The sequence below is a fragment of the Athene cunicularia genome (genome assembly GCF_003259725.1).
Source record: "Athene cunicularia isolate RWA chromosome 2 unlocalized genomic scaffold, athCun1 chr2_part1, whole genome shotgun sequence".
Taxonomy (NCBI): domain Eukaryota; kingdom Metazoa; phylum Chordata; class Aves; order Strigiformes; family Strigidae; genus Athene; species Athene cunicularia.
Genome location: NW_020799095.1, coordinates 131,498,159 through 131,524,365, shown reverse-complemented (window position 1 = coordinate 131,524,365; position 26,207 = coordinate 131,498,159). Strand labels below are relative to the sequence as shown.

General features: G+C 40.4%; 1 protein-coding gene across 1 annotated transcript in view; it reads right to left on the bottom strand.

Annotated features, from left to right (window-relative positions):
• GRHL2 (grainyhead like transcription factor 2) overlaps positions 1-26,207 on the bottom strand; it is a 58,952-nt gene that overhangs the window by 27,501 nt on the left and 5,244 nt on the right. The window contains exons 4-8 of the mRNA XM_026841503.1: positions 25,654-26,038; positions 22,165-22,217; positions 18,487-18,643; positions 15,926-16,037; positions 10,827-10,921 (exon numbers count right to left, since the gene is read on the bottom strand). Of these exons, the coding sequence (XP_026697304.1) occupies positions 10,827-10,921; positions 15,926-16,037; positions 18,487-18,643; positions 22,165-22,217; positions 25,654-26,038 (802 nt within the window). The remainder of the gene's footprint in view (positions 1-10,826; positions 10,922-15,925; positions 16,038-18,486; positions 18,644-22,164; positions 22,218-25,653; positions 26,039-26,207) is intronic.

Below are 26,207 nucleotides of genomic sequence, written 5' to 3'. Positions count from 1 at the left end.
CTCTGCTTTGATTCACACTAGAGAGCTCAGAGTGCATGAGCTGGATTCTTTTTGGAAGAGCCAGACCAGAAGATGTGTCCTAGGAACACACCCCACATGGTCCAGCTGCTAATGGTTGCTCAGTCCATGGGAACTGACTAAAGACAATCTGAGACAAAACCTCCTAAAAATGTGCCTTATATGGATGTCAGATCTTTAGCCCTGACTTGTTTCACTCTATAAACCTGCTCTGTATGTTTGCACTATTTGATAATATAGACATAGCAAGATTATCTTGCATTGTTCTTTCCAGCTGTCTTTTGGTCTGGCTTGTTCTTTTGACAGCTCAGAATTTAAATTCAGTGTGGCTAAAGATAAGTCCTGCCTTTTTTTTTAATTATTATTATTATTTCACAAATTATTTTCACACTCTCATTGGCAGTAACCCTTCCTCCATCCCATCAAGATACTCCTGATCTTCACTTCCTTCAATTTCAGAAATGCATTTCACCCTGTCTTTCAAACTTGAAAGAATTTCTCAAACATTTATGAAACTACTCCCTACCTCTTTCTCAAGAGTCCCCTTTGCCATGTAGCCTCCATGAAACGACATTGTCCTCAGTTTCTGGCAACCACTATGCCTGTCTTTGCTTCAGAAATCCATCTCATACTTTCCCTTCTATGCCCATTTACATTTGTTGGTAGTCACAGTCCTCTGCTCTCTAATCTCCATCAGTACTATGAGACAAGGTATGTCTCATCTGCCATGTGTTTGTACAGGACCTGGGAGAAGGGTCTCCCACCACCAAGTCTCCCAAGGACTATTCTGATGCAAAGCAAGCATTGTGAGCTGAAATATCACTGATATCTTTCAGTCAGGATAGTGTGCATGAAACTTGAGATGAAACAAGCCCCACATTCACAAGACCTGGGACTTCAACCACCCCAATATCTGTTGGAGGGACAACACAGTAGGGCATAAGCAATCCAGGAGGTTCCTGGAATGCTGATAATAACTTCCTTCTCCAAGTGATAGAGGAGCCAACAAGAAGAGGTGCTATACTGGACCTTGTTCTCACCAACAAGGAGGGGCTAGTGGGGAGTGTGAAGCTCAAGGGCAGCCTAGGCAGCAGTGACCATGAAACGGTGGAGTTCAAGATCTTTAGGGCAGCAAGAGAGCACACAAGCAGCTCATTACCCTGGACTTCAGGAGAGCAGACTTTGGCCTCTTCAGGGATCTGCCTGGTAGAGTACCATGGGATAAACCTCCAAAGGGAAGAGGAGCCCAAGAAACCTGGTTGATATTCAAGGATCACCTCCTCCAAGCTCAGGAGCAATGCATCCCAAAAAAGAGGAAGTCAGACAAAAATGCCAGGCCTGCATGGATGAACAAGGAGCTCCTGGACAAACTCAGACACAAAAAGGAAACCTACAGAGGTAGAAGCAAGGACAGGTAGCCTGGGAGGAATACAGAGAAATTGTCCAAGCTGCCCGGGATCAGGCTAGGAAGGTCAAAGCCCTGACAGAATTAAATCTGGCCAGGGACATCAAAGGCAACAAGAGAAGCTTCTATAGCTATGTCAGTGATAAAAGGAAGACTAGGGAAAATGTGGACCCTCTCTAGAAGGAAACAGGAGAACTGGTTACCAGGGATATGGAAAAGGCTGAGGTACTCAATGACTTTTTTGCCTCAGTCTTCACCAGCAAGGGCTTTGGACACACCACTCAAGATGCAGAAGGTAAAGGCAGGGACTGGGAGAATGAAGAACCTCCCTGTAGGGGAAGCTCATGTTTGAGACCATCTAAGAAACCTGAAGGTGCACAAGCCCATAGGACCTGATGAGATACATCCACAGGTCCTGAGGAAACTGGCAGATGAAGTTGCTAAGCCACTATCCATCGTATTTGAAAAGTCATGACAGTCTGGTGAAGTTCACGCTGACTGGAACAGAGGAAACACAAGCCCCATTTTTAAAAAGGAAAAAAAGAAAGACATAGGGAACTACAGGCCAATCAGTCTCACCTCTGTGCCCGGCAAGATCATGGAGCGGATCCTCCTGGAAACTATGCTAGGGCAACATGGCAAATAAGGAGGTGATTGCTGACAGCCAGCATGTTCACCAAGGGCAAATTGTACCTCACAAATTTGGTGGCCTTCTATGGTGGGGATACAGCACTGGTGGATAAGGGAAGAGCAACTGACATCATCTACCTGGACTTGTGAAAAGCATTTGACACTGTCCCACACAACATCCTTGTCTCTAGCTTGGAGTGACATGGATTTGATACATGGACTACTCAGTAGATAAGGAATTAGCTTGATGGTCACACTCACAAGAGTTGTTGTCAACAGTTCGATGTCCAAGTGTAGACCAGTGATGGGTGGTGCTCTTCAAGGGTTGGTATTGGGACCAGTACATCTTTGTCGGTGGTACGGACAGTGGGATTGAGTGCACCCTCACAAGTTTGCCAATGACACCAAGCTGTGTGGTGCAGTCAACACACTGGAGGGAAGGGGTGTGTCATCCAGAGGGACCTTGACAGGATTGAGAAGGGCCCATGCAAACCACCTCATGAAGTTCAACAAGGCCAAGTGCAAGATCCTGCACATGGGTCAGGGCAATTCCAAGCACAAATACAGGCTAAGCGATGAGTGGATAAAGAGCAGCCCTGCAGAGAAGGACTTGGTGATATCACTGGATGAAAAACTGACTATGAGCCAGAAATGTGCACTCACAGCCTAGAAAGCTAACTGTATCCTGGGCTGCATCAGGAGAAATGTGGCCAGCAGGTCAAAGGAGGTGATTCTCCCCCTCTGTTCCGCTCTTGTGAGACCCCACCTGCAGTGCTGTGTCCAGCTCTGGGGCCCTCAACATAAGAAAGATATGGACCTGCTCAAGCAGGTCCAGAGCGGGGCCAGGAAGATGATCAGGGGTCTGGAGCACCTCCCCTATGGGGACAGGCTGAGAGAGTTGGGGTTGTTCAGCCTGGAGAAGAGAAGACTCCAGGGAGACCTCAAGGCATCCTTTCAGTAAAGGGAGCCTACAGGAAAGGTGGGGAGGGACTCTTTTACCAGAAAGTGTAGTGATAGGATGAAGGGCAGTGATTTTCAACTGAAAGAGGGTTGATTTAGATTAGATATTAGGAAGAACTTCTTTCCTGTTAGGGTGATAAGACACTAGAACCGGTTGTCCAGAGCAGCTGTGGCTGCCCCCTCCCTGGCAGTGTTCAAGGCCAGCTGGACGGGGCTTTGGGCAACTGGTCTAGTGGAAGGTGTCCCTGCCCATGGCAGGGGGGTGGAACTAGGTGATCTTTAAGGTCTCTTCCAGCCCAAACATTTCTATGATTCTATGAAACTGGATTAAAATTCCAATTGTTCTTCCCAGTGAGGAGTACATACATTAACATAGTAATTTGGGCCAATTATATATTAACTTGATTCTACTTTTCACTTTTACTTAGTTTAAACCAAAAATAGAGCAACAAAAAAACCCAAACTGTGAACTAAGGAAAAGGACAGAGAAAATCTCCCATATGTATTTCCTGAGTCAGGAGGATGTGAAACTGATTCTAGCAGAATAAGCATACTTAGGAAGGAAGAGATCTTAAACAGACCTGATGCACACCTTGATGGGCAGAGAAGCGGCCAACAGGCCCTTGGAGTCTCGGAGGATTGAGAGAGAGTATGAAGGAACACCTCCCCCATCCAGAAGTAGGGGGAAACAAAAAAAACAACCCAGTTTGAATGACCAGAATGCAACATCCCTAGAAGAAAAGCAGCTGAGAATAAAGGAGGACTCCAGTAAGCACTGGTAGGGGGATACTTTACCCTAATGACAGAAGTTAACATTAGGGGCAGGTTTTTTTATGATGGAGCCAGAGCAGCTTGTTTGCCTGACTGAGCTAATGGCCCCTCTGCATTTCTGCTTCTGATTGTATCAGAGATCTGCATTTACAAATGAAATAGTTGAACTTTAAACTGCAGGAGAGGAGGGAGGCGGGAAGGGCCCTAGGTGAAACTCTGATTTTGAAGCTGATAGTGTTATTTCTGTTTCAAATTACAAGTTGGTCTCCTCCAGCTCTAAAGGTAAGTGTGGATATGGGTGCATATGCTTTTGAAATATGACAGCCAGAATTTTCGTTTGCCTTCAGACTCCTTTACAGTGTCAGGACAACACTTAAAAGTGTGTGTGAACAAAGAGCAATGGAATGAGGTCTGGCATAAACCAGAATCTGGTCTTGCTCTATTTTAGCCCATATTTCTGCACAGGGATTTTCCAAACTGTATGTCAAAATATAAAAGCAGACATGCAGCCTTTGCATCTACCCAGCAGTTTGTGCATCTACCACATTTGCTGCACACTCAGCTAAGAAGTAAAAAACATCTTGTCCCACCTTAAATCAGCTACATACACTGTGTCATCTCTTCTGCTGCCTCCAGAAACACAAAGCAGAGGAGGAGCAGCTAGGGAAGACAAACATGTTTTCAAGAGTCCCCATATAGCAATAGGAGATCATTCAGCATAAATAATAGATTGATGCTGTAAAATTCAATATTCTTGTCATACATCCTCTAATACATTGGGATCTCTGTGAGGAGCAATGACCTTACTTACATTCATGCACATGAAGTGCACTATACTTCCTGCCATATCATTTGTGTCTTGCAGATAGGCAGATGGATTCGAATTAAGACAGATCATCTATTTTTGGGAAAATTTTCTGACTCCACACAATTTTCTATTAGCTTCCCTGTAAAGCACAACACTGACTTTGGATATGGAAAACATGGGGAGTGTGCTGAAGGAAGGGGAAGAGGGTGTAAGTTTTGTTATTCGAGTTAATTTTATGGTTTTTACTCCTTTACATGACTGAAGATTTGCATCAGTTTTAACACCATTGTGCAACATGATGCTGTGGTGAACAGGACCTGAAGAATCATCTGGACAGTTCCTTTCTCTCTGTCCCTGCTCTGACTAGAAATCTTCACCTCCCCAAAGCAGTGGCCAAGGAATGCAGCCTGCTCTGAGCAGCAATGATTTCACCTGCCTGTCCAAGTACAGCCTGCTTTGCCCTTTACAACCCTCATCTTTCCCTCCTTTGCAGCTCCTGTCTGTAATGCAGGTAACTCCACTTTCAATGAGACAAGAAGCAAAACAACACAGGCAGCCCCAGAAAGATGAAGTCCCACTCCACCTTTCTTAGAAGACACACAGGTTTAAGATTCTGTTCTGGTGTCTTGCATAGTAGAGTTGCATAGTTAAAAAACATCGAGTTAAGTAGAAATGACAGTAGCAGGAGTAGAAATCACTGCTTTTTTTTCCCCCAGGGCCCTTGTCTACACGACATAGAACTATATTAACGGATATGACTATGGCTGTACCTGAATTCATCTACAAACTTCTTTTTTCCTGTGCAAACTGGATTTTAGCAATGTTTTGCTATCAGGAACACATTTGGGTTGTCGCTATAGTGATGTCTTTTTTTTTTTTTTTTTTTTTTTTTTTTTTTTTTTTTTAATGTCAGCATATTTTAGGTTAGAGCAATTAATGACAGAGTTCCACCCATCTAGTCTCCAGCTCAGGCATGCTACTGGCAATGAAAAACTAATTTGGAGAAACATTTGGTGCCTGAGAAAGTTTCAAAAGTGGCCTAAGATAACGACAACTCTTCTGTTTGTTACAGAGCATGTTGAGAAAAAGCACTCTCTCTTTCAGGGAAGGCACTCCTCCACAGTGCAGCTGTTATTATGTGAATTACTGACTGTTAAATACTGCAGCATAATTAGTGATGTACAAAATACAAACAGTAACCTGCCTTAAGAGAAAGCAAGACTCAGAAATGCATTTCCCCTTTTATCATTTAATACAGCCAACATGACTCCTGCTGCGGTCTCTCAGCTTATACACTTTAAAGGTCTACAGTTACGAAACTTCTAATATAAGCCTTTTATTACTATTTACATTTCTGGCTCCCATCATCTCAGAAAGAGCCAAGGGCAGAAGGGAGGGAAGACTGTGTTATAGCATAAAATCACAAACTTAAAGCAATTTCTTTACTGAATACTAGCAATACATAGAATCTACACCTGTGTGATGCATCTTTACAAAATCTTGTTTCAAAAGGGTTCATCCCTCCAGAGAGTAACAACAAAGAGTTAAATGACTTGTCTCTCAAATGACTAACATCAATCCCATCATTCCTCGTATACACAGAAGTGTGGTTTTATAGTTTCTCCTGCCAGCCGTTACCTTATAAATCCCATACAAAGGTAAAACCTTTGTTTTATTTCAATACAAATGTCTCCAGCAAATGTTTACACTACTCTTTTGAAGCTTCCTCAACCCACACCACACCCCGGCAACTACATAAAAATGCCATTTGCCTTGAATCTCAGATGCATACTTACCAAGCCATTTGTATACACTGAAATTTCAACATTATTTGCTACCACAGGTTAAGTCTTCTTTAATAGATACATGTGTGTGTGCATGGCTGGCATATACAGATATATATATACACATACACATAGATAAATGTATCTATATATTTTTAATATATCTATATATGCACACTTGCACACACAGACATGGTTTATTAAAGCAACTGCCAAGTCTGATCCTACATAATTTCTGATACTAACTCCCCCAAATGAAGTATCTTTTCCTCCAACCTTCAAATTTTGAGTCAAGAAAATACTAATTCTCTCCCTAATTAAATTAAATTTGATGTAACTTAGGAAGGAAATTAATAATTAAGAACAAAGTAATTCTTATACTAGTCAAAACCTGTCCTAACAATGACTAGCAATGTTAAAGAAATACAGATTGTCACAATACAAATCACTGCTAGACACCGTGCTGTTCTGTAAGCTTGATTTTACCATTGTGCCCACTGGAATCATAGCTCGCTTCTGCCCACAGTATCTAAGAACCTAATCCCGCAAATCGCTCACTCATTGAAAACAGCTTATTGCTGTATAGGCTATGCCAAAACTCATTAAATAACTGGAAAGGTTCCCAGAGGCTTCAGCATGCTTTGGATTAAAGATCTACGTTTCAGTTAAATATAGCAGGACAATGATTGCATGCAAGTATACACCACAACTGCACAGCACAAAACTACTGTACACACCAAAAAGCATGTGCCAGCACCTGCCTGAATAACATATCCGCCTAAACGTCTCTTTACTGCATATCCAAGCTGCAGTGCTTAGCAGAAATCGGTAATTTATTGATATCACTGAAAAGTAATTTTTGTCTGCTTTAAGGCAACATTTTTCTTTAGCAACTGTTCACTGAAGTCAGACCTTTGAATTTAAGGTTAAAAAGTACTTCCCACAAAAATATATAATTAATGTATTGTTTCAGAAGTAACATCATCCTAACCAATTTAAATTAGCAATGTATTAATCACAGAGAAGGCATATCTCAAAGAGTTGGTATGACTTATGACAAAGGTATTCTCTTTTGACCAGGAGAGTTCCGGTTCTTAATTATCTTTCTTGCAAACTAACTTCTACCAGCAATAAGACTGCAAGCAGACAGATGTATGTATTTCAAAAATTAAGCTGAGCTTCTGTTCCACCAGAACTTTGTCAAGCAGACAGATGCCGCAGCAAAATCTTCAGTAGGGCAACAACAAGGCAACTAACTACCCTCTAAAAGACTTCTAAAAGATGGTTAAAGTTAGTCAGTTCATGTTAATTGTTGTTTGTTTCCTCACCTTTATATAAAGAACTCCTTTAAAAATACCAAACATAGTATTCAGGTTCAACCAAAGAAAGCCAACAAATCACCTTGTCCATAAATGTTGCATATTTATACATAGAAGTAAATATGGCAGTGAAACAAAGGTGAACTGTACAAAAAGTGTTCTTCACGTCCTACCTCTGCTTCCTTACTGCACAGTATTTTTGTCTCAAGGATGCATAAGGAAGAGTTTGATATGGCTGTAGACCCTTCCCCTGATTTCCCTGTATCCTGCTCTGAACCACAAGCCCCACAGTGATCTCTAGACTATGGCCCCATTAGAAAAGGATGTTGTTTTAGAAAAAAGAATGTGCCAGGTCCAACTCATTCTGCTGCACCAGAAGGCATGGGGACTGCCGTTGTTGACCGCAGAGGAAACGCTAGCAGAGTGGTGTTTCTGATTCTAGTGCTCTCCCCTTAGTCCATGGAAAGCAAGATTATTCCACAGCTCAGCACACGCTGTACAAGATCCCCCATTCCATTGACTTGTTCTGTCAAGCAGCAGTTAGAAGAGAAGGGACAGAGCACAGGTTGCTGGAGCCAACACCCCAGTTCCCTTCACCTTACTGAGGCGATGAAGAGAGGCCTCTGCCTGTACTCTCTAAATGCCTGTTTCTTCCACGTAAGAACCAACTGAGATGCTGCCTTACAAACTCTTAGCAGGCTCACTGTTAGCAGGCGGTTTCTGGCTGTCAAACCTGCATTGTTATACCTCACCCTGAAGGGCTTCCAGGAGGAGGGTACTACTCTGCTTGTGTGTGCGAGGAGAAATCTGGCTTTAAATCAGCTGCCCTCCAGGTGGAGTAGGAAAGTGAGAAATCTGATGCTCCAGATAAGTCCTCCTAGATGCAAGATTTAGTCTCACAGAGAGAGATAGGGATGTTTGGTTAGGTGATTTCTAGTTCTTCTGTTTGATTTTCAAGATCATTCCCCTGGGCACTTCCAACAACCAGTCTGTTTTCTTTATTTCTTCCCAGGCCAGTAAAGCGCTTCATCACATCACATCTTGGAGGCCCTGGAAAGAATTGCTCTGTGCCACTTTTGTCTGACTCGGAAAAGAAAGGTCTTTGTGCCTGTGAGGTTAAGTTTTAATCTTGAAATTGTGGTGAAAAGGGAAAACAACAGTGAGCAGAAACAATGAAGCCAGTTGAAAAGATCACTGTTCAAAAAGCTTAAGAAAAGAGTCTGTAATTAGGCCTTGAAATTCTTCATCTCTCTTGGATGAGGTAATTGCTAGAAAAAAAAAAAAAGCCTTCAGTGACGTGTCCCAGAGTCCACAGCTTTCAAACACTGCAGGGGCATTCTGTGGGAATCCCCAGACCTGGTGCAACTGGTTATTATATCAGACTCTCCAACAGGAGCAAGCTTGTGGGTACATGTACACGTGTGCTGGGAGGGAAACACTTCAGTACACAGTGATAAGCTTTCAGGTACAACCTGATTTATGCTTGATAGCCCAATACCAAAGCATGTTATGAATCCTCTTAATTTTATCAATATATTTGCAGTTCAAGCTCCTAAAAGATCAGAGATTTGATAACTATCTCCTAAAATAAATACGCATATGCCAATTTACATTTTAATTACTACTTTCTTCAGAAATACAAGTGGCTTTCTTAAATTTCACTCCTGACACTCTTTTAATCCAGCAGCAATAAGAGAGTCATAATTTTAAAATCTTACTATGTTCTATTTCCAGTGATCATTGTGAGAGTTGTGTTCTTAATGTTATGGCACCTAAGACAAGAGCAATGTGAATGGTGTGAGAATAGAACAAAATGGCCAAGGATAATAACTGACATTAGTGGATCTGACTTTCTTGCTCCTAGATCAACATGGTATCTTCTGAAGTCTAGCTTGCAGCTGCAGAAGTGTTAAGAAACTGCCAGCCCTGACAGTGTGGATGGTAACTGCCTGATGGGACAAGACTGCCATGCTCTAGCCCTGGTAGTGTTTCTGTAAAGGTCCTTTGGAAAGTCCATCATGTTGGAGATCCCAAATCTGTATTTGCTGCATTTGCTTGCATAATGATCACACGCACACCAACAGTCACCCACTGTGACCAGAGACAACATACCACTGTATTTTGAAATGGAATCATACAATAGGGGGATATCTAGGCTGATGAGAATGTAATTATTATATGAATAAATACAGCACCATTAGCAACTGGGACAAGTACAATTCTGTTTACCAATGTCAGCTTTTGAAAGAGCTAGGCGGTTTTCAGAACTATTGTCTTCTCTTTAATGCTCTATTCTTTTAAAATGTGCATCAGAGATGAAAATCCCTGTTACTACAAACCTCAGCACCTTCAGTCACCAAATCAGGGCAGTGAGTGTTAATGCTACCACTCCATGCTCAATACAATCTCTTGCAGTTCTCACTCACTCACTCTATGCAGTCTCTCTAATGAGAGAAATGCAGTGAGGAATCATGCATGAAGATGTGTCTGTATTTGAAAGATCCTTGGCATTACTTAAACACCAGGCATTTTTTATTCAAGATGAAAACAGTATCAGGAATTTGCTAAGCTCAACAGCGCTTGCTGTTTATTATTTCTACATCCCCAGGAGTCCCATATTACCCCCACACAATGCACACAGACTATTTCCCTTGTTGTTTGCTTTCCGGGGGCCACCTTCTTCTTATAATTACTGGCAGCTTTTAATTTCTCCTGCACTAGACCATGCAGCTGAAACACTCTGCCACCATTTGGATAATCTTATCTATAAGAAACTTGTTACGGTGTCTTGCTGTCCCAGTTTATAGGTCCACTGTAGCAGGCACATCCCCAAATGCAAAACCCCATGTCTGAGGGTACTTGACCATTTAAGCTACACTGTGAAAGCCCTGCAGGTTTTCCTCACAACTCCATCTCTATTTGTCAGTGATACAGGTGTGAACGCAGTATCATCCCGAAAGCCGTTACATACCGTCTTGCCTCTTACAGATGGACAGAATCCCTGGGGTCAGTGAAAGACCATGGTTTGCCTGTCTTTGCAGAGGCTGATTTCTCTCACCTCCACTTACTCTTCTTATTATTTGTGATAAAGGACAGAAGTGGAACTGTGATTAAGGATGACTTTTCCTCACCTTTGCCTCCTCATTGACATCCCAAGTGAAGGACACAGCATTGAACGCAATTTCTTCAATATTCCCAATTGTATTAAAACTCTCCTTGTAATCAGCTGTAAGAAATAGCAAACAAAAGACTCAGGAAAAGGGTTTGAACCTTCTCTTTTACAATTTGTAGTACATCTTTGCTTTTTCAGCTGGGTTGTCTAATATATCAAAACTACCTCTTGAATTGTTTATGTTGAATTATTACTAACCTTAATTGCAAAGAGGTGATATACTGCAGCTTGAGTCTTACACATAGTACATCACCAGCTAATGTTCTTGCAAAATATTGCTTGCTCTCAAAAAGGAATAGGTGTGAATGTAGTGGGAATGAGTGGGTGAATTCATTAGCTTGGCCAAGGAATGGCCAAAACTGAAAAATTAACTAAAAGCTATTGAAACATTTAAAGGGACTGTTCAAATCTTGACATAAACAAACAACATTATGGCAAATTCTAAAGAAGCTTTCCAAAAGGCTAAGAGCTATCATGGGAGGAAATAATCAATAGCATACATTTCTTGCCCAGCCATTTCAACTTTCCCAGTAATTACTGCACCGGACACTGAATCTTTATTTAAAAAAAAAAAGAAAAAGAAAAAACCCAAACACACAATACAAAGAACCAAAACCACAAAGATCTTTTCTCTAATTTGTGTATGATACTAAAATAGCAAATATATATTTTAAATTGTCTGCCTACAAAATCTGCACCCTCTTCTCACTTCTTTCCAAAGGGCAGTTAGTATTATCAATACCCTAGCATTTCAGAAGGAATGCAAAGCAAGAGGGAGGAAGTTGACATTTCAAAGATGGCCCAACCCTCCTCCAAAAACAGTAAGGGCAAAAATACACATAAGAAAGACAACTTCCAGGTTTTCTTTATAATCAAAAAAGGGAACATGTCCCCTTTTTTTCTTCCTTTGCCAGCCAGTTTAACACACTTTTTTTCTTTTTGATGACAGATTAAGAGAAAGACCAGGTTTGCAAGGAGGTCATATCTGCTTGATTAAAGGAATTTCCCGGTTGTTCACCCAAATGCATCAACTCTCTCTGGGACATATACATTTCCTTAGAATCCCTCCAGGGCTGTGATTGGACTCAGTGCCAAAGGGCTAAGATTATGTCATGCAGCAATCTTGATCTAAAGTTTCCCCAAATCTGTGCTTCAGAAGCACGCTGATTCTTAAGTTTTGTAATCAGTTATAGAAAGAGGATGTTTTTGTATTCTATAAATGAGACACCCGAATGGTTTCAATATTCATTTCCTTTACCCTTCTGAAAATAAGCTGTTGGTCTCTAAAAAATAATTGCTAGGTAATAACTGTTTAAAAACCATTTATAACAAAACCATTGCTACAAGGACTGTTATTTAACATGAGACAGGCAATCAGTATACTTTTCTCTCATCTGAAACTCAGGGATGCTGGCATTTCACTGGGCAAGTGAAACTGTATGTCTGGGATACATGAATGATTTTGGACATGTTAGAAATTCACTGTTCTGACCATAGGAACAACACAAGATATTTGGTGATGCAGCAAGTGAACATGGTGTTTGAGAGGGCAGGCAAGATTTTCATTCCCATCATGAACTCAGATCTCCTTTCTAACTGAAGTCATTGGCTTCACTATCTAAATTCAGTGTGGGAATGCAAATGAGAGGAATTAGAAGACATATAAGTAGTTTAATATGCATGTGCACACATCCACCCACCCCTTAAATTTATGATTCACCAGAAAGTGCCTCGTGCAACTGACTGCTGCATATGGGCGTGCTTGTGTAGGTGCATTTTGGAAAGACATGAACAAGACGTCTTGTAAAGACACATGTTTTCTTCTCCTAAAAGGCTGTCAGAACCTCGCATCCCACCAAGCCTTCCCTTCCCCCAACACATGCCTCTGCTTCCTTAACTTGCCATACACAAATCTCATGGAATGTCTATGTGACATGCCGTTTAAAAGCAGAAGTGCATCATTATCCTCAATATACAGATAATTAAAGAAGAATCCTCAGTTGATTAAGAAAGCATTTACATCCAAGGATATCTGAAAGTTGTTAGTGTGACTAAAATTCTTCCTCTTCTGCTGCTGTGAGTTACCAGAAATAGAAACTTGGGGTTCTTCCGATATGCAAGAAAATGGCTCTACAGGAATTATCTCCTCTTTTGTTGGGCAAACTGCATATTAAACAATGGCAAATTTCAACATTAAACACTAATCATTTGCATTCATTACATACTATTGTAGTAGCTTTTGTATTTTGCACATAATACAAACTATTCCACACCCATTCTTTGTGTCTATGTTTGAACCTGTTCCAGTATTTGTCAAATTATGGTACTGATTCTAAATAACCAATGTTTGCTACAATCTAATATTGTATTCACTACTCTAAAAGAAAAAATGAGTGATTCAAAATCACAGCACACAGCCTAAATTCTGGAAAACACCTTTCCTTCTTGTTTAATACATGTTGAGTCCTCAGGTTTGTTCCTCAAGCACTAAGGACTTGCTTACATGTAAGCACATGCTTATCCTATTAATATCAATGCATATTCAGACCTAGTACAGCACCTATTCCATTCAACCATCCTTCCTCCCAGGAGGTGCACCAGCCAGTACACAAAATAAAGCAGTGACCCTTGCACATCTGGAGTCATCCCCAGACCCACCAGGGTCATCACCCCTATCTGAGGACTGAATAGCTGAACCCCAGAACTAAAACATCCCAAATTCATTTGATTCTCTGCCTACTAAGGACCAAGTCATGCTCGAGTTTAGAAGTGCACTCATAAAAACTTAAAAGTGATTCACGGGTGTTTACAAACATATGCTACAAACATTGAGTTAAAATAATATTAATGACTATAAAAAAAAATCTATGAAACAGGTTACACAGATTTATGGCTATTCACAGATAGTTTTAAAGGAGCCTAATACATGATTAACCCTTTATATACTGTTGATAGTTGGAGTGAAATCCAAATCATCCCCTGAAGATGTGACAAATCTGATACACACCCCAGTCCTTAGCAAGCTTTTCTCACTGCTTGTTTAAATGGTCCTGGCATTTGCTAAACTCCCTCACAGACCCCTAATTGTCTCTGTTAACTACACAGGGCCTATATACTAATTCAGTATTCCTTTACAGGGTCTGAATTTTTAATGCAAAGGAAAATCTTCATAGAGCCACCAATAATATAATCTTCAAGAGTCCTTTCCAAGCTATCTGGTTCAACTCCTACCCTACTTCTGCTCAAAGCAGGGCCAACTTCAAATTTAGATGAAGTTGCTCAGTTAGATCATCTAACAATAAAACTGAAAAATTTTACTAAATGCATCTTGATGCTTATATGGGAAATGTAGTTCAGAGCCAATCTGCCCTAATAAGCCCAATATCCACAATGTAAGTCCCAAAGAAAATGAAATGTACTTCAGAAACACTGTACTTGGTAAGAGCTAAGGCCATAATTCAGTTGTTCTCAAGAAAACACTACTGAGTAACATCTAGGTCTTTCTTCTAAAAATGCTGAACTAAACTGTGCTATATCAGTAAGTCTGATATTTGCACTCCAAATAAAAAATATGTGCCAGAGTGCCTCAAAAGTCAGTGCTATTTAATCTCAAACTGATGGAAACATAAAAGACATTCACTTTAACACAGATAAACACACAGCTCATGCACAGTATTTGTTTCACAGAGCACAGAATATGCACCATAAGCTGACTTGTTCAGGTAAGGGGACTGAAATGTGCCAGCACATCACAAGTGCGGTAGAGTCAGAGGGTGTTGGCACTGTAGTGGAACAAGCTCCTCGGCACATACCTTCAAAGGTATGAGCATTAGCACTGCAAGCTTGTAGGGACTAGCAAAAAAAAAAAAAAAACAAACAGTCAGCCTTCAGAAATAGCTGTGACGTGGCATACTTGCTCTTTTAACATGTCATGATAGGAGTCATTTGGTCTGGGGTGGTTTTACTGCCTTAACTACTCCAAAGAACAGAAAAGAAATAGTTCAGCCAGAACTATGATGATAAGGCAAGAGGCAGAGAGGAGATTCAGGAAGAGCTGCTTTGACCAAATACTTGACTTTAAATAATTCCTGCCTCAGTCGAGGCTGCAGCATTTGAAAGTCTAAAGGCACTGCAGAAGTAGGACCACATAGGGACTCATTCCCTGATCACCCTGTTCAATCAACCCCGAAGACTTGCAGTGCTCTCTCTCCAAGAAACTCTCGTTTTTTCCCTCTCCTCTCTGGCCCCTCTCATTCCTGCCATTCAATGGTTTGGTTCCCTCAGGCGGTCAAAACAAGATAGACTTTGTCTGCTTTGGTCTCGCCGACTCCTTTGACTGGAATCCACGGCAGATGGCTGTACGTGTAAACTGCACGTGGGAGGGGAGAAGTGCTTGATGTCTAGACACTCCCACAGATTTCAACTTCAGACTCCTTGGCAGCAGGTACATGTTCTTCCTCTGCTAAAATCTCTCAAGCATGCAGATAGGGCAGTTGTGGCTGAAATGGGCTCATAAATACTTTACATGGGATGAACAGTAAACGGGTCTTCAGGATAGCACACCAGAGCTCACTTCTCTCTAACACCAACAAGACTCAAAAGAGTCCTGTGCACTCCTTTGCAGTCACCATAAAGATGGCATCTTCACTCTCAGGCTGCACTTACACATCTGATTAGCTAACATAACTGTTATGTGGGCTGCTATAGTTACTGGATCAAAGAGTGGATCAGCCTTTGAAAAACTAAAGGAAACAAACATTCTGCCACTCCTGAGGTGCAGACCTCAACTTCCTGGCAGCAGAAGGTGGAACATCATTAAATACACATTCAAGGTGTGTTCTTCTTTGTGACTACTGAGGACCATTCATTCTGCGTGGTCTCCATCTTGCTTCACAGACCCCATAGCCCAGTCCTAGCAGAGGCAAGCCATTGCTAAGAACTGCAGTACAAGCTTTGCAGCCATGGCCAATATATCCCACCACATCCGTATGCAAGGTACCAGAGCCTTCCACATTTTGCAATCTTCCCTGAAACTTTTGGACATCTTCTTACACTCACCAATGTCAAGGACCCTCTGTTTAGCTGTGTGCTGTCGAGAATGCCAGTATTTCCAGTATTTCAGCTGTTCATCTCTGTTTTTATCCTCACTGAAAACAACCATGACCACGCTCTAAGAAAATCAACAGAACTTGCATTAGTTAATACGTAATTAACAGTCAGAAACAAAAAATCTCTCATATGCCTTTAGTGCTCATTCAGTCACCTCCCTGCCCCAATACTTGGGTTGTAGAAGATTGATGGTTTTTATTCCAGTCCAATATTGCAATGTATTTAAAATCTCAGGGCAGAAAAAAATGTAGTTTTAAAATAATGCAGGGCCTAGGATTATGTTCTTGACAGTCCAAATAAAATTTAACTGTATTCTTAGATTTAAGGTCTAAGTTGCCTTAAGTAAAAAGTGGTCATTTCTAAGTCAGAGAATCCCAAGTTCCAATTCTGATTCAAGTCCAGGCTAAGTGTTGTTGGAGTTCAGATTCCTTGTCACTCTTGAAGATGACATTACATTGTAAAGATATATGTTATGGAGCTTAGGCTCACTGGCTAAAGGCAGGATATCTTCACTTTCAGCATACATAGTCCAGCTACCCTTCTCAGGAGGAGGACTCTTGCATACATGTATTTAATGATAAAGGCAGTGTGACTGTTTACTGAGATTTGCTGAAATTTTCAGTTCAAGTTCTGAATTTCCTTTGTTAAACTGTGTGATTTAAAGGAAATTAATTGAAACGTTATGCAAAACTTCACATGAGTAATAAAGGCTTTTTAAAAAAGCTATAGGCAAGCTAAACAAAAAACACAAAACAATTAAAGGATGCTTATACTAGGTAAACTGGAGTGAAAAGAAATCAGAGAGGAAAAAAACTTCACTTTTAAATATCTTCTTTTTTTCCTATTCTTCCTTTAACCCTGAGTCACCAAGTCATAAAAACCACCAACAAGCTGTTTCATAAGATGAGGAGCTGGATCACGATTGATTCATGATCACTACTATAACCCTTCATGTGCTCTATGACCTTCTCTGTTCCACCTGTAAGAGCCAAATGACATCACTGCATCTTCCATGCCTAGCCACTGCATGGATGCAAGGCAGTACATGCCAAGGATGAGTCCTGAGTTATGCGTATGCATACCGGCTGGCCATCAGGTATGTGCCAGCTGATGCACTAACCAGAACTGGCAGCACAGACTGTAGCTGTTCCACCAAGGACAGAATTAATCTTCTTCCTCTATGGACCACTTACATGGAACTTGTAGAGGTTTAATACCTTCAAACCTGTTGCCACTTTCAGGTTTGGATGTAATTGGCAATAAATTCAACAGTCACTTGGCTGGGGGCCTGGCAAACAGAACATGATGGTGAAAGTTGCATTTGCTTTCAAAATCTTCTGTTAATTGTACTTCCTTCCAAAAGAAATGGTCTCATCTCTCCTTTACAATTTCCACCCTTCTGTTGCTACAGATTCAAAGCTCATGTGGCTCTGTAGTGAATCAGACTCATGAGGACTGGTTTCCAGCCAGATCAGTGAGCTCTTGACTCCTGTTTCAGCTGTACAAGTGCTAGAGCTGGCACCACAAAGGGGGAAGGAACAGGTGGCTGACAAGGAGAGACACTTTCCAGCAGCAGAGAAGTCTTGCATCAGCTTCAGTCAATAATGAAACACCATCATCAGCCTCCTTAGGAAATCAGGCTAAAAATTAACTGCTATTCGGGTTTACAAATCATTGTCTCTCTGAACTTCATGTATAATAGAAACATATAGGTTGTTGTCTGCTTCACTGCTCAGGTTGACTTTCATCGGTTCCTTGGTTGCAAAAGTTGCAACATTTTTACCATACTTAATTTATTTGTGTGGAAACACTTTTGCAGCCTCATACATATGTAGCCCTTCCAGCTTCAGGGTGAAATTTGCAGGGCAGCAAACTCTGAGGCTCATTATTCATTCCAAGTTAACTACATTAGGATTTGCTTACTCAAAAACATTACCAGGGAAATCAAGAGGCCTGTTCTCCAGGTAGATGTTGCTGAATACCCAAACTCCAGTCCTACATGCAGAATCTAAGATGCAAATTATCCATTTGGTCACACTTCTGGGTGAATATCAAGTGAAAGCTCACACTTTTAAGATGTAAGTGGTTTAAAATTTATGTCACAAAGGATGGCTTCAACTCTTCACATTTTATCTGAAATGCACTGGAAAGCAGCCGCTGAAGTGCATGAGTGAGATGGACTTACATAGTAGGTGTAGCAGATTTTTTTCTTTAATAATGGCAATAATAAGTTCACCCATGTCAAGTGCAATATCTGTGCAATTATCATTCTGCCAAACCATAAACTGAGGCAGCTGTGTATACAGTTTACTCATAAGATCACACTTTGAAAAAACTGGACCCCAAAATATTTGAGACCACCATCAATATTACCCTCCCACCTTTACATTGGGCATAAGCGTAAGCTTGCTCTGTCCCCTCCCACGAGAAAAAAGACAGTTAAAACCCAACAAACCATAACTACATTTATATGTAGAACTTTCCCATCTAGGAAGGAAATGGGTCTGTACCCTGACTTTGCTGATGGGATGCCGGAAACATTTGTTGTCACCCGTCTCACTCAACGTGATGGCGTAGAACTGTCCTTTGTTCAAGTAGGTCATGGGCCCCTCCCCTTGCTTTTGACGCAGAGATTTGGTAGCTTCTAGTGTGTACTGAAAAGTGCTGCTGAAAAGACAGGGAGAGGAAACACCAACAAAATCCATATCACTTTCTCCTTTTCTCTTTGTCCCAATTTATAACGTATTTCATGCATTGTATAAGCAGGGCATAAGGCACTAATAATAAAATTCCAGGAAAAGGTCACATGGGCATTTAAAAATACAATTTTATTTTTTTCAAGTTCATCAGATTTGACAATCAAGCATAAAACTATCCGGACTGTAATTCTCTTGGATCAGAGACTACGTCTTTACTTTCTCTGAAAAGAACTATTATGAAGTTCAAGACTACATACCCCACAGTGACAGTGTCAAATACCAGGAGGGAATTCAGTATGATTTGCAGGAAATCAACTAGCTCCACAGACATTTAAACTTAGAAGTGTCATAGAAAGGGAAACAATTTAAAAAACAAAACAAACAAAAAACCAAACAAAAAACCCCAACCAAACAAAACACCACCACCAAAGCAATCGAACAAAAAAAAAAACCCAACACCAAAAAAAACCACCAGAATAAAACTTGTTGCAAAGGATACACATGGAGAATAAAAAGCCCATTGGCTACTTTCAGCACAGGGCAGAGAAGGAATACAACCAGAAGAGAGGGTAGGTTCGTTTAAGACAACATGCAATCAGGGCTTTTACAAGCCTTCTTTTCAAGATTATTCAGACAGAACAAAGTACCTACATTTAGTTGTATCTGCAATCAAGTAACCTCCCTTTGGAAAGAGACAAAAATTAAAGAAAAAGAGAGCTTGCTCTTGTGTTGGAAGTCAGATATTAGAAAAGACCCTCCTTCACAGGAGAACTTCCCACCTTTAAAGCAGTTCTCAAACCATGAAAAGCTAAAGCTCCATTAACTAGTGAAGTGAACTTTTAGCTGAACACAATTCTCACAAAGCCTCTTCCAGCCTCCTCCAATAACAGGCTTGAACAATAATCCAATAAAATGCCTGCAGCTCCTCACATTCTCTTAAATGAAAAATAATATTAACCTTAGAGAATAAATCTTCAAACAGCATTTGTTCACCACAGGAAGCTTAATGCAAGGAGTCACTTGCAGGATATCCTCACAAATTGGAGATACGGGGGAAGCACTTTCACAGAGGTCCTAATTCAGCAAAGTATTTAAGTAGTACTAGAGTTGAATCAGAAGGATGAGTATATGTTGGTACAAAACAACACTGTATCCTTCACTTTCTAGTTCAAGCAAATACTTTGGATCATCATAACACTGACATAGCAATATGGAAATAAGGGGAAGACAAAAACACTTTACTATCCAGGGAGGAATCAGTAAAATGCATGAACAGTAATAACATTTAAATTCACACTTGAAGAGAAGGTAGAAGAAAAGAAGAAAACAAAAAATAACCTGATCCACTGTCTTTCCATTCAAAGGAATAAGTTTCAGACACTTTAATATCAATTATTCGGTTTAGTATCAATCATTCAAGCAAGCAAAGACAACTTTTAAGTGTTTCTTAGCTTATAAATGGAAATCCAGTCATTTTTCTAGTTGTTTAAAAGTTACAGATCAAAGTAAAACTAAGGGAAGAAGCAAACACTAACCTATACCTATCCAACTCACTAAAGGCAGTACCAGCACTTGCCAACAATGAAATTGCTGCTGACACAAAGGCTCTCACACATGGTGGGAAGGCAGCACGAAGGGGACTGGGGAGGCAGCATGAAAGGGACTGTGGTCCCCTCCACTGCCACCCACTGAGGTGTGCACTGCTGCAGTCCCTCTGTCCTGTGTGCAAGGGTAACAGAGGCTCTGTTGACACTGGGAAGTGGTACATCCCCATCCAAGTGGACTGGAAGAGCAGAACCACTGGTGTTACGCACCCAGCAGCCATCCTGCTGCAAATACTTGTCCTGTGGATTGACCCCGGTGGGGGCACACCCTCCAATTTAGTGTCACACGAAGAGACTGCAAGTTGCATGCTGCAAGACTACTGTATGACACATATCAAAGCACACTGAGTGCCCTGGGAGATGCACCTCAATATCTCCCACCAGAAAGAAGGCCTAATGAGGGTGTATGCTGAGAAGGGCTTAGGATGAACCAAAGTCAGACACACAGTGTCTTAACAGAGCTGCCTGCAGTCTGCCATGGTCTGGTCTTCTGTATGTTTCAGAAAGACATCAAAAAAATGTTAATCCCAGATACACTGTACCAGGCCAATTTTGCGGTACCACTTGGGAATTTTCTTCTTGTTCCCAGATGGCAATCAAAGTGTGCCCTATACCGGGAGGATTACTATTACCCTTAAAACTTACTGCAGTCACTCCTGAATCTCACCACGAGTCTTAACTAAAGCCCCATATAGTTGTTAAGGGATCTTCTATCAGGCTTCCAATTACTTTTATATTCACCACTTCTTTTTTTTCAATCTGAAATTTTCATTCTGAGCACCTATCACTTCTGAGTAACTCCCAGGAAAAATATATTTCCTTTTTCTTAATGCACATTTGGGATTTTGTTCTAATGTGGACCTGGGCCACAGCATGAAAGACTTAATGTCTGAGAACCAATGCTTCAGGATTCAATTTTATAAATGTCCACTGTAGTAAGTGAGCAGTCTTTGCTAAACATCTATTTCGTATGTACTGCCTATGTAATGACTCAGTTCTGAGCTTACTGCAGTTAATGATTGTTTTAATATTCCTTAGAAAAAAGATCAAGCTGTAAGGAACCTCCACTACAGCAGCAGTTGTATGCCTACTCAGGAAAAATATGTAGGCATGTTCCTGTTTCTAAAGTGAGAGTAATCTCTCAGGTATAAACAGAACTATCCACAAGCATGAAATGAAGCATCAGCTTATAAACTTCATTGATCACAATCTCTATTTTTTAAAGTGACTCTGCAGTTTTTGCCCATTCTACACATGCATTTTTCTTTGCTTAGGGAGGACACTATTCCTTTCAAACTTCAAATTTTGAATTTTTTTTAAAAACTTTTTGGAATTCTTAGGATTTTGACATGATTTGTAACAGAAACTTTATTTTATAGGTAAATATGAAGTACCACAAGCAGCAGCAGTGTAAAAAGATAGAGGGTTTCCCAGAAAACCTACTAGAAGTAACTAGAAAAAACAGAAGGGAAAAATAAAGATGTGAATTCCATAAGGTTGGCGGAGCCAGTTCAATGATCCGGACATCTAACTCGTGCACCCTGCCACCATGAAAAGTGGGGAAGATTTTCCATGACCTGGCTACAAAAGTCGTGTCATGTCACGTGGGGGGACCTCTCTTAACAGTTTTGATCTCACATATCTCCAGGGGGCCTCAGAGGAGTTACTAACTTTAAACAGTGCTGAAGGAAGATAACAGAGGAAGACAAACTGGTCAGATATGAAAGCTAACATGCGCAGAAGGGGAAAGTGATGCTGGGCAGCATTCAAGGGAGCCCTGCAGGTGCCCCAGGGTGATGAAAGGTAGAGTGAGGAGTGGAGTCAGCCTCTCCTCAATACATTCCTACATGATGCCAGTCAACACATTTCAAAGCTTATGCCATACCTTGTTTGTTCATAAATATATTCTTCAGCCCCCACGGACACACTGCGATACTTCTGAAAAATAAAAACAACAATTACATATAGTTTGATACAATCAAAATGCGAATGCCAACAAAAGTAGAGTTATGCTTATGTAAGGACCCCTCATAAGAAACCATCAACCATTAAAAACCCCAAATCCCTAAAAACTGGAGTGGACCCTACATGGACTTTACACTAGAACTGACAGAGATAATTAATTTATATCAAGGTTTTAGAGTTTTTCATAACCTAACTGCTACAGGAATGTAGCTGAAAAACGTCTTCTGCCTTATTAAACTCCTTGCCTACACATTAATGTATTCTAAAACAAGACTGTAAAAATGTACCCCATCTCAAAGATAAGTAGATTTTCAAATGAAATCCTAGTTTTCCTAGAGACTTCACTTTTTGTTTTGTTTTGCTTTATTTAAAAATATGTGTCTAGTCAGCTGTTTTTAAGGCCTACAAAGGAAAGCTGACAAAAATTTAGATTGTTATACTGTCTATTTTAAATAGGAGTGGTGACGCAGTCTAAGTATTTTACCTTCAGTATAGGACTCTGAGCAAAACACACGGTCCTTTAGATGAAAGGAGATCTACAGTCAGTCTTTTAAAAAATGAAAACACATCCATCCAGAAAAATTACATTGAGGGGTGGAATTCTAAAAAATGAAATCTTTTTGCACAGATCAAGCAAGGATTTGTACTCCATGTTCCTGAGCAAAAGAGCCCATTCATACTATCCTATGTAAGCCTTGCTACTTCTCCTTGGCTTGCCTGAAGCATGTTTTTGCTGATGTCTCTCTGGTTCACTGATGGATCAATACATTTAATCTCCAAGATTTTTGTGTGATCACCAGTTAGCGGTTAAAAGCTGGTTTGTATCCAGAAGTGTAATGTCAGGCAATTTTGAAAACAGTTTTTAATTTTACCTTATGCACAGCTGTGCTAGAACAAATATCCAGTCAGATACTAGTTAAGTGCAAAGTTATTATGTACTGGTTAGAAATATTTCCTGAAGATCAAAAGTCAAGGATCCATGAGCAGTAGAACAAATAAGCTAAACACTCTAAGAAATCTAACATCTGAGGGGTATTACAATAAAGATACTCCCATATTAACATACTTGTCACATTTTATATGAGGGCTAGAGGTTGATATTGTCAAAAACTTTCAATTTACTTACTTAGCCTCTAAAATTTTTTCTATACTATAAAGGACTAATAAATTAATCAGCATCTAAATAAGAACATGAAGGAGAAGAGAAAGATGTATTTATACAGTTGTTAAAATTGTATCCAAAGAACATAGCAAGTGATTCAACAAAGCGTCCACTAGCATAGGGATCTATAAAAACTCGGCATTCCTTCAGTGTCACAGAAATAAGTCACTCAATAAATGTTTTGAAACAATTTCTAAATACATATTAATAATATTTTTAAAATTGAGCAGGTATCAAGAGCAAATCTACTGCAGCCAAACCCAGCCACTCTCACCAAGCGGATAAGAAAACTAGTAATAAAAACTATTGTACTTCTACTTTAAACACTAATTTAACACAAATTACTCTTTTGGTATGTTTTGACATTTTACCTTATGCTCTCCCCCCACCTACTTCATACAGCTGTCCCTGCACAACAGCACATGGCTGAAGCACCAGTCAGAACACTGCAGGGGTGAAATACATCCTGGGATTTGGGTAGTTGAGAAAAAATGAAGGGATAGGCTAAGCCCTGAGTGAGGCTGCAGCAGGGTGGGAGAGCTCTTCCAGCTCCCGTGCCACATGCATGTAAGCATCAGGGGCTGGAAGGCCACAGTGGCACACACCTCACCTAGCAGCTACAGATGGGGACTTAGTTCGTTGTTCAGTCTCCCTGTACAGCTAATAGGGTAACTGAAGATGGAGAAAAGTGAGTGCACCTAGCAAAACATTCCACCCACTTCTGGCAACTGGATTTGAACTGCCTCTTTCTCCACTGACTTCAGAGAAAGCCTAGATGACAACTTGTTGTACCCTGTTATTAACCCATCATTTTAAAAAACATGTAACAAAATATTAACTTTGTATCAAAAATTACCATAACATGGAGTTTGGGATGCAAGGCCAACATATAGATGCAAATTCTCTTTTTACTTCCAAGTTAAGCAACTTTGCACATTTGACAGCACTTTGCACAGTGAAGGCTGACTGACTGTGTAGCAGCACATCTCAGAACAGTGTAATGGAGTGACTCAGCTACAGCACCCCAGGGAAAGCCATGGGTATAGTACCACTGAACTCCCATTAAAAAAAAAAAAAAAGTCATTTACCAGTAGCAATGAAAAATAGCAGAAATTACATGATTTGATAATGTAGAACAGTGTTTCTAATCCAAGGTTTGATCTTACTGATTTTTCAATGGCAAGCCAGATATCTTCAAATTATTAATTTTAGCTGACCCAAATGTGTTCTATATCTGAAAATGGATTTCACCTCCAGACATCCTGATCTATGATGCCTGTATGGAGATAATTTACTTTTCTATAATACACATACACAAACACACAGTAAATTTCTTACATATTCAGAGTAACTCAGCTTTAATGTAGCTTGCCTTGTACTTTTGTTACTTTTACAACTTCAGACAGTTGGAGGAGGAAAATCTGAGGAGAGTTTTACCCCCTAATATCTCTAATTATCTGCAGAGGTACTGTCAGCTTTGAATAATTTTTACCTTTCTACATTTCTGGCTTGTTTGCATTATTCAGCAGCAGGCAAAAGCAGCCAGAGGGTACTCACCATATTAAACCTGACTGTATAATTACTTTGCCTCAGCTTAACTATAAAATAGTTACAAGGTAGCTCTTTGTCTCTCTTCACCTCCTCATTCCCCTACATAGACATGCATACCAGTCTTTCCCTGCCTGTTAACTTCTCCATTCCCCTCTAGTCACCTAATCCTACCACTTTTTCTCACTTGTCTATGTTGCAGAATAGAGCTTAGTGCAACAGCTTCTGAATTAATTACTTGGGTTTACCTAGCAGCAGAGGCTGACGCTGCTCACTTGCACTTTCAGAAGAAGATAAAAATTTCTCAAAGTGGCTGCTATTTCTTACTGTTATGAATAGGTCTGAAGGCAGATCTTGTTAATGAAAAGCAAATCTTTCAGAATGGCAACTATCCTCTACTTGACACAATATCCCACAAGACAAAAGATCAGTATCTATTACTCTCAAGAGTTTCCAAGAAACAACTTTAAAACAGTCTTCTGAAATGCCTCATGATGCTCCTCTTATAATCAGAGCACAGACTGACAGGAATACGACAAAGAGTTGAGATGAATTTGTTGAAACAAGCATCACTGTCCTTCTAATGGCTCTTGCGAACAGGTCAAATATCCTTATCTTGTTTACAAAGTCAAATATCCTTATATTGTTTACAGCTTTTTTATTGAGTTCTTAGATGCTAATTTGAGGTGAAAAACTTACTTCTGTTCCTCCATCTTTGAAGGTGTCACTGTACGTACTGTCTGGAGTACTGCGCTGGTCATCTTTGAGATAATTTGTGTGGGGAGCAATGTTGGACACTTCATATGGTTCAAAGATAACCCCTCGGTGCTCCTCATTTTCTCCTCTTGCATAGTGTGCTTGTGGGGTCATAAAAACAGGGGTGAACTCCTCTGCTTTAACCACAGTCACTCCAGTCCCTGTGATGGGCGTTGAGCTCCCAGACACATTTGTGTTGTATTCCCTTTTGGATGACTCCAAAGGATCTTGGTTCAAGGAGAGGTTAACCGGCACAGTCTTCAGGACTTGCACGCGGTTCTCTCCCCCACTTAAATTACTCTGAGCTTCCGTGGTATTAAGACAATTTCTGCAATACAAAACCAAAAAACATTATGAACTGTCCTGATGCGAGTAAATCTCCTCCTAAAATAGATTAATATTCTTAGATGTCAGAGAAGGAGCTCTTTCAACTCTTGGTAAACCATTTCCATAAAAAGTTAGTACTCTAACAAATGCTAGGCAAAAGACATTGTGAA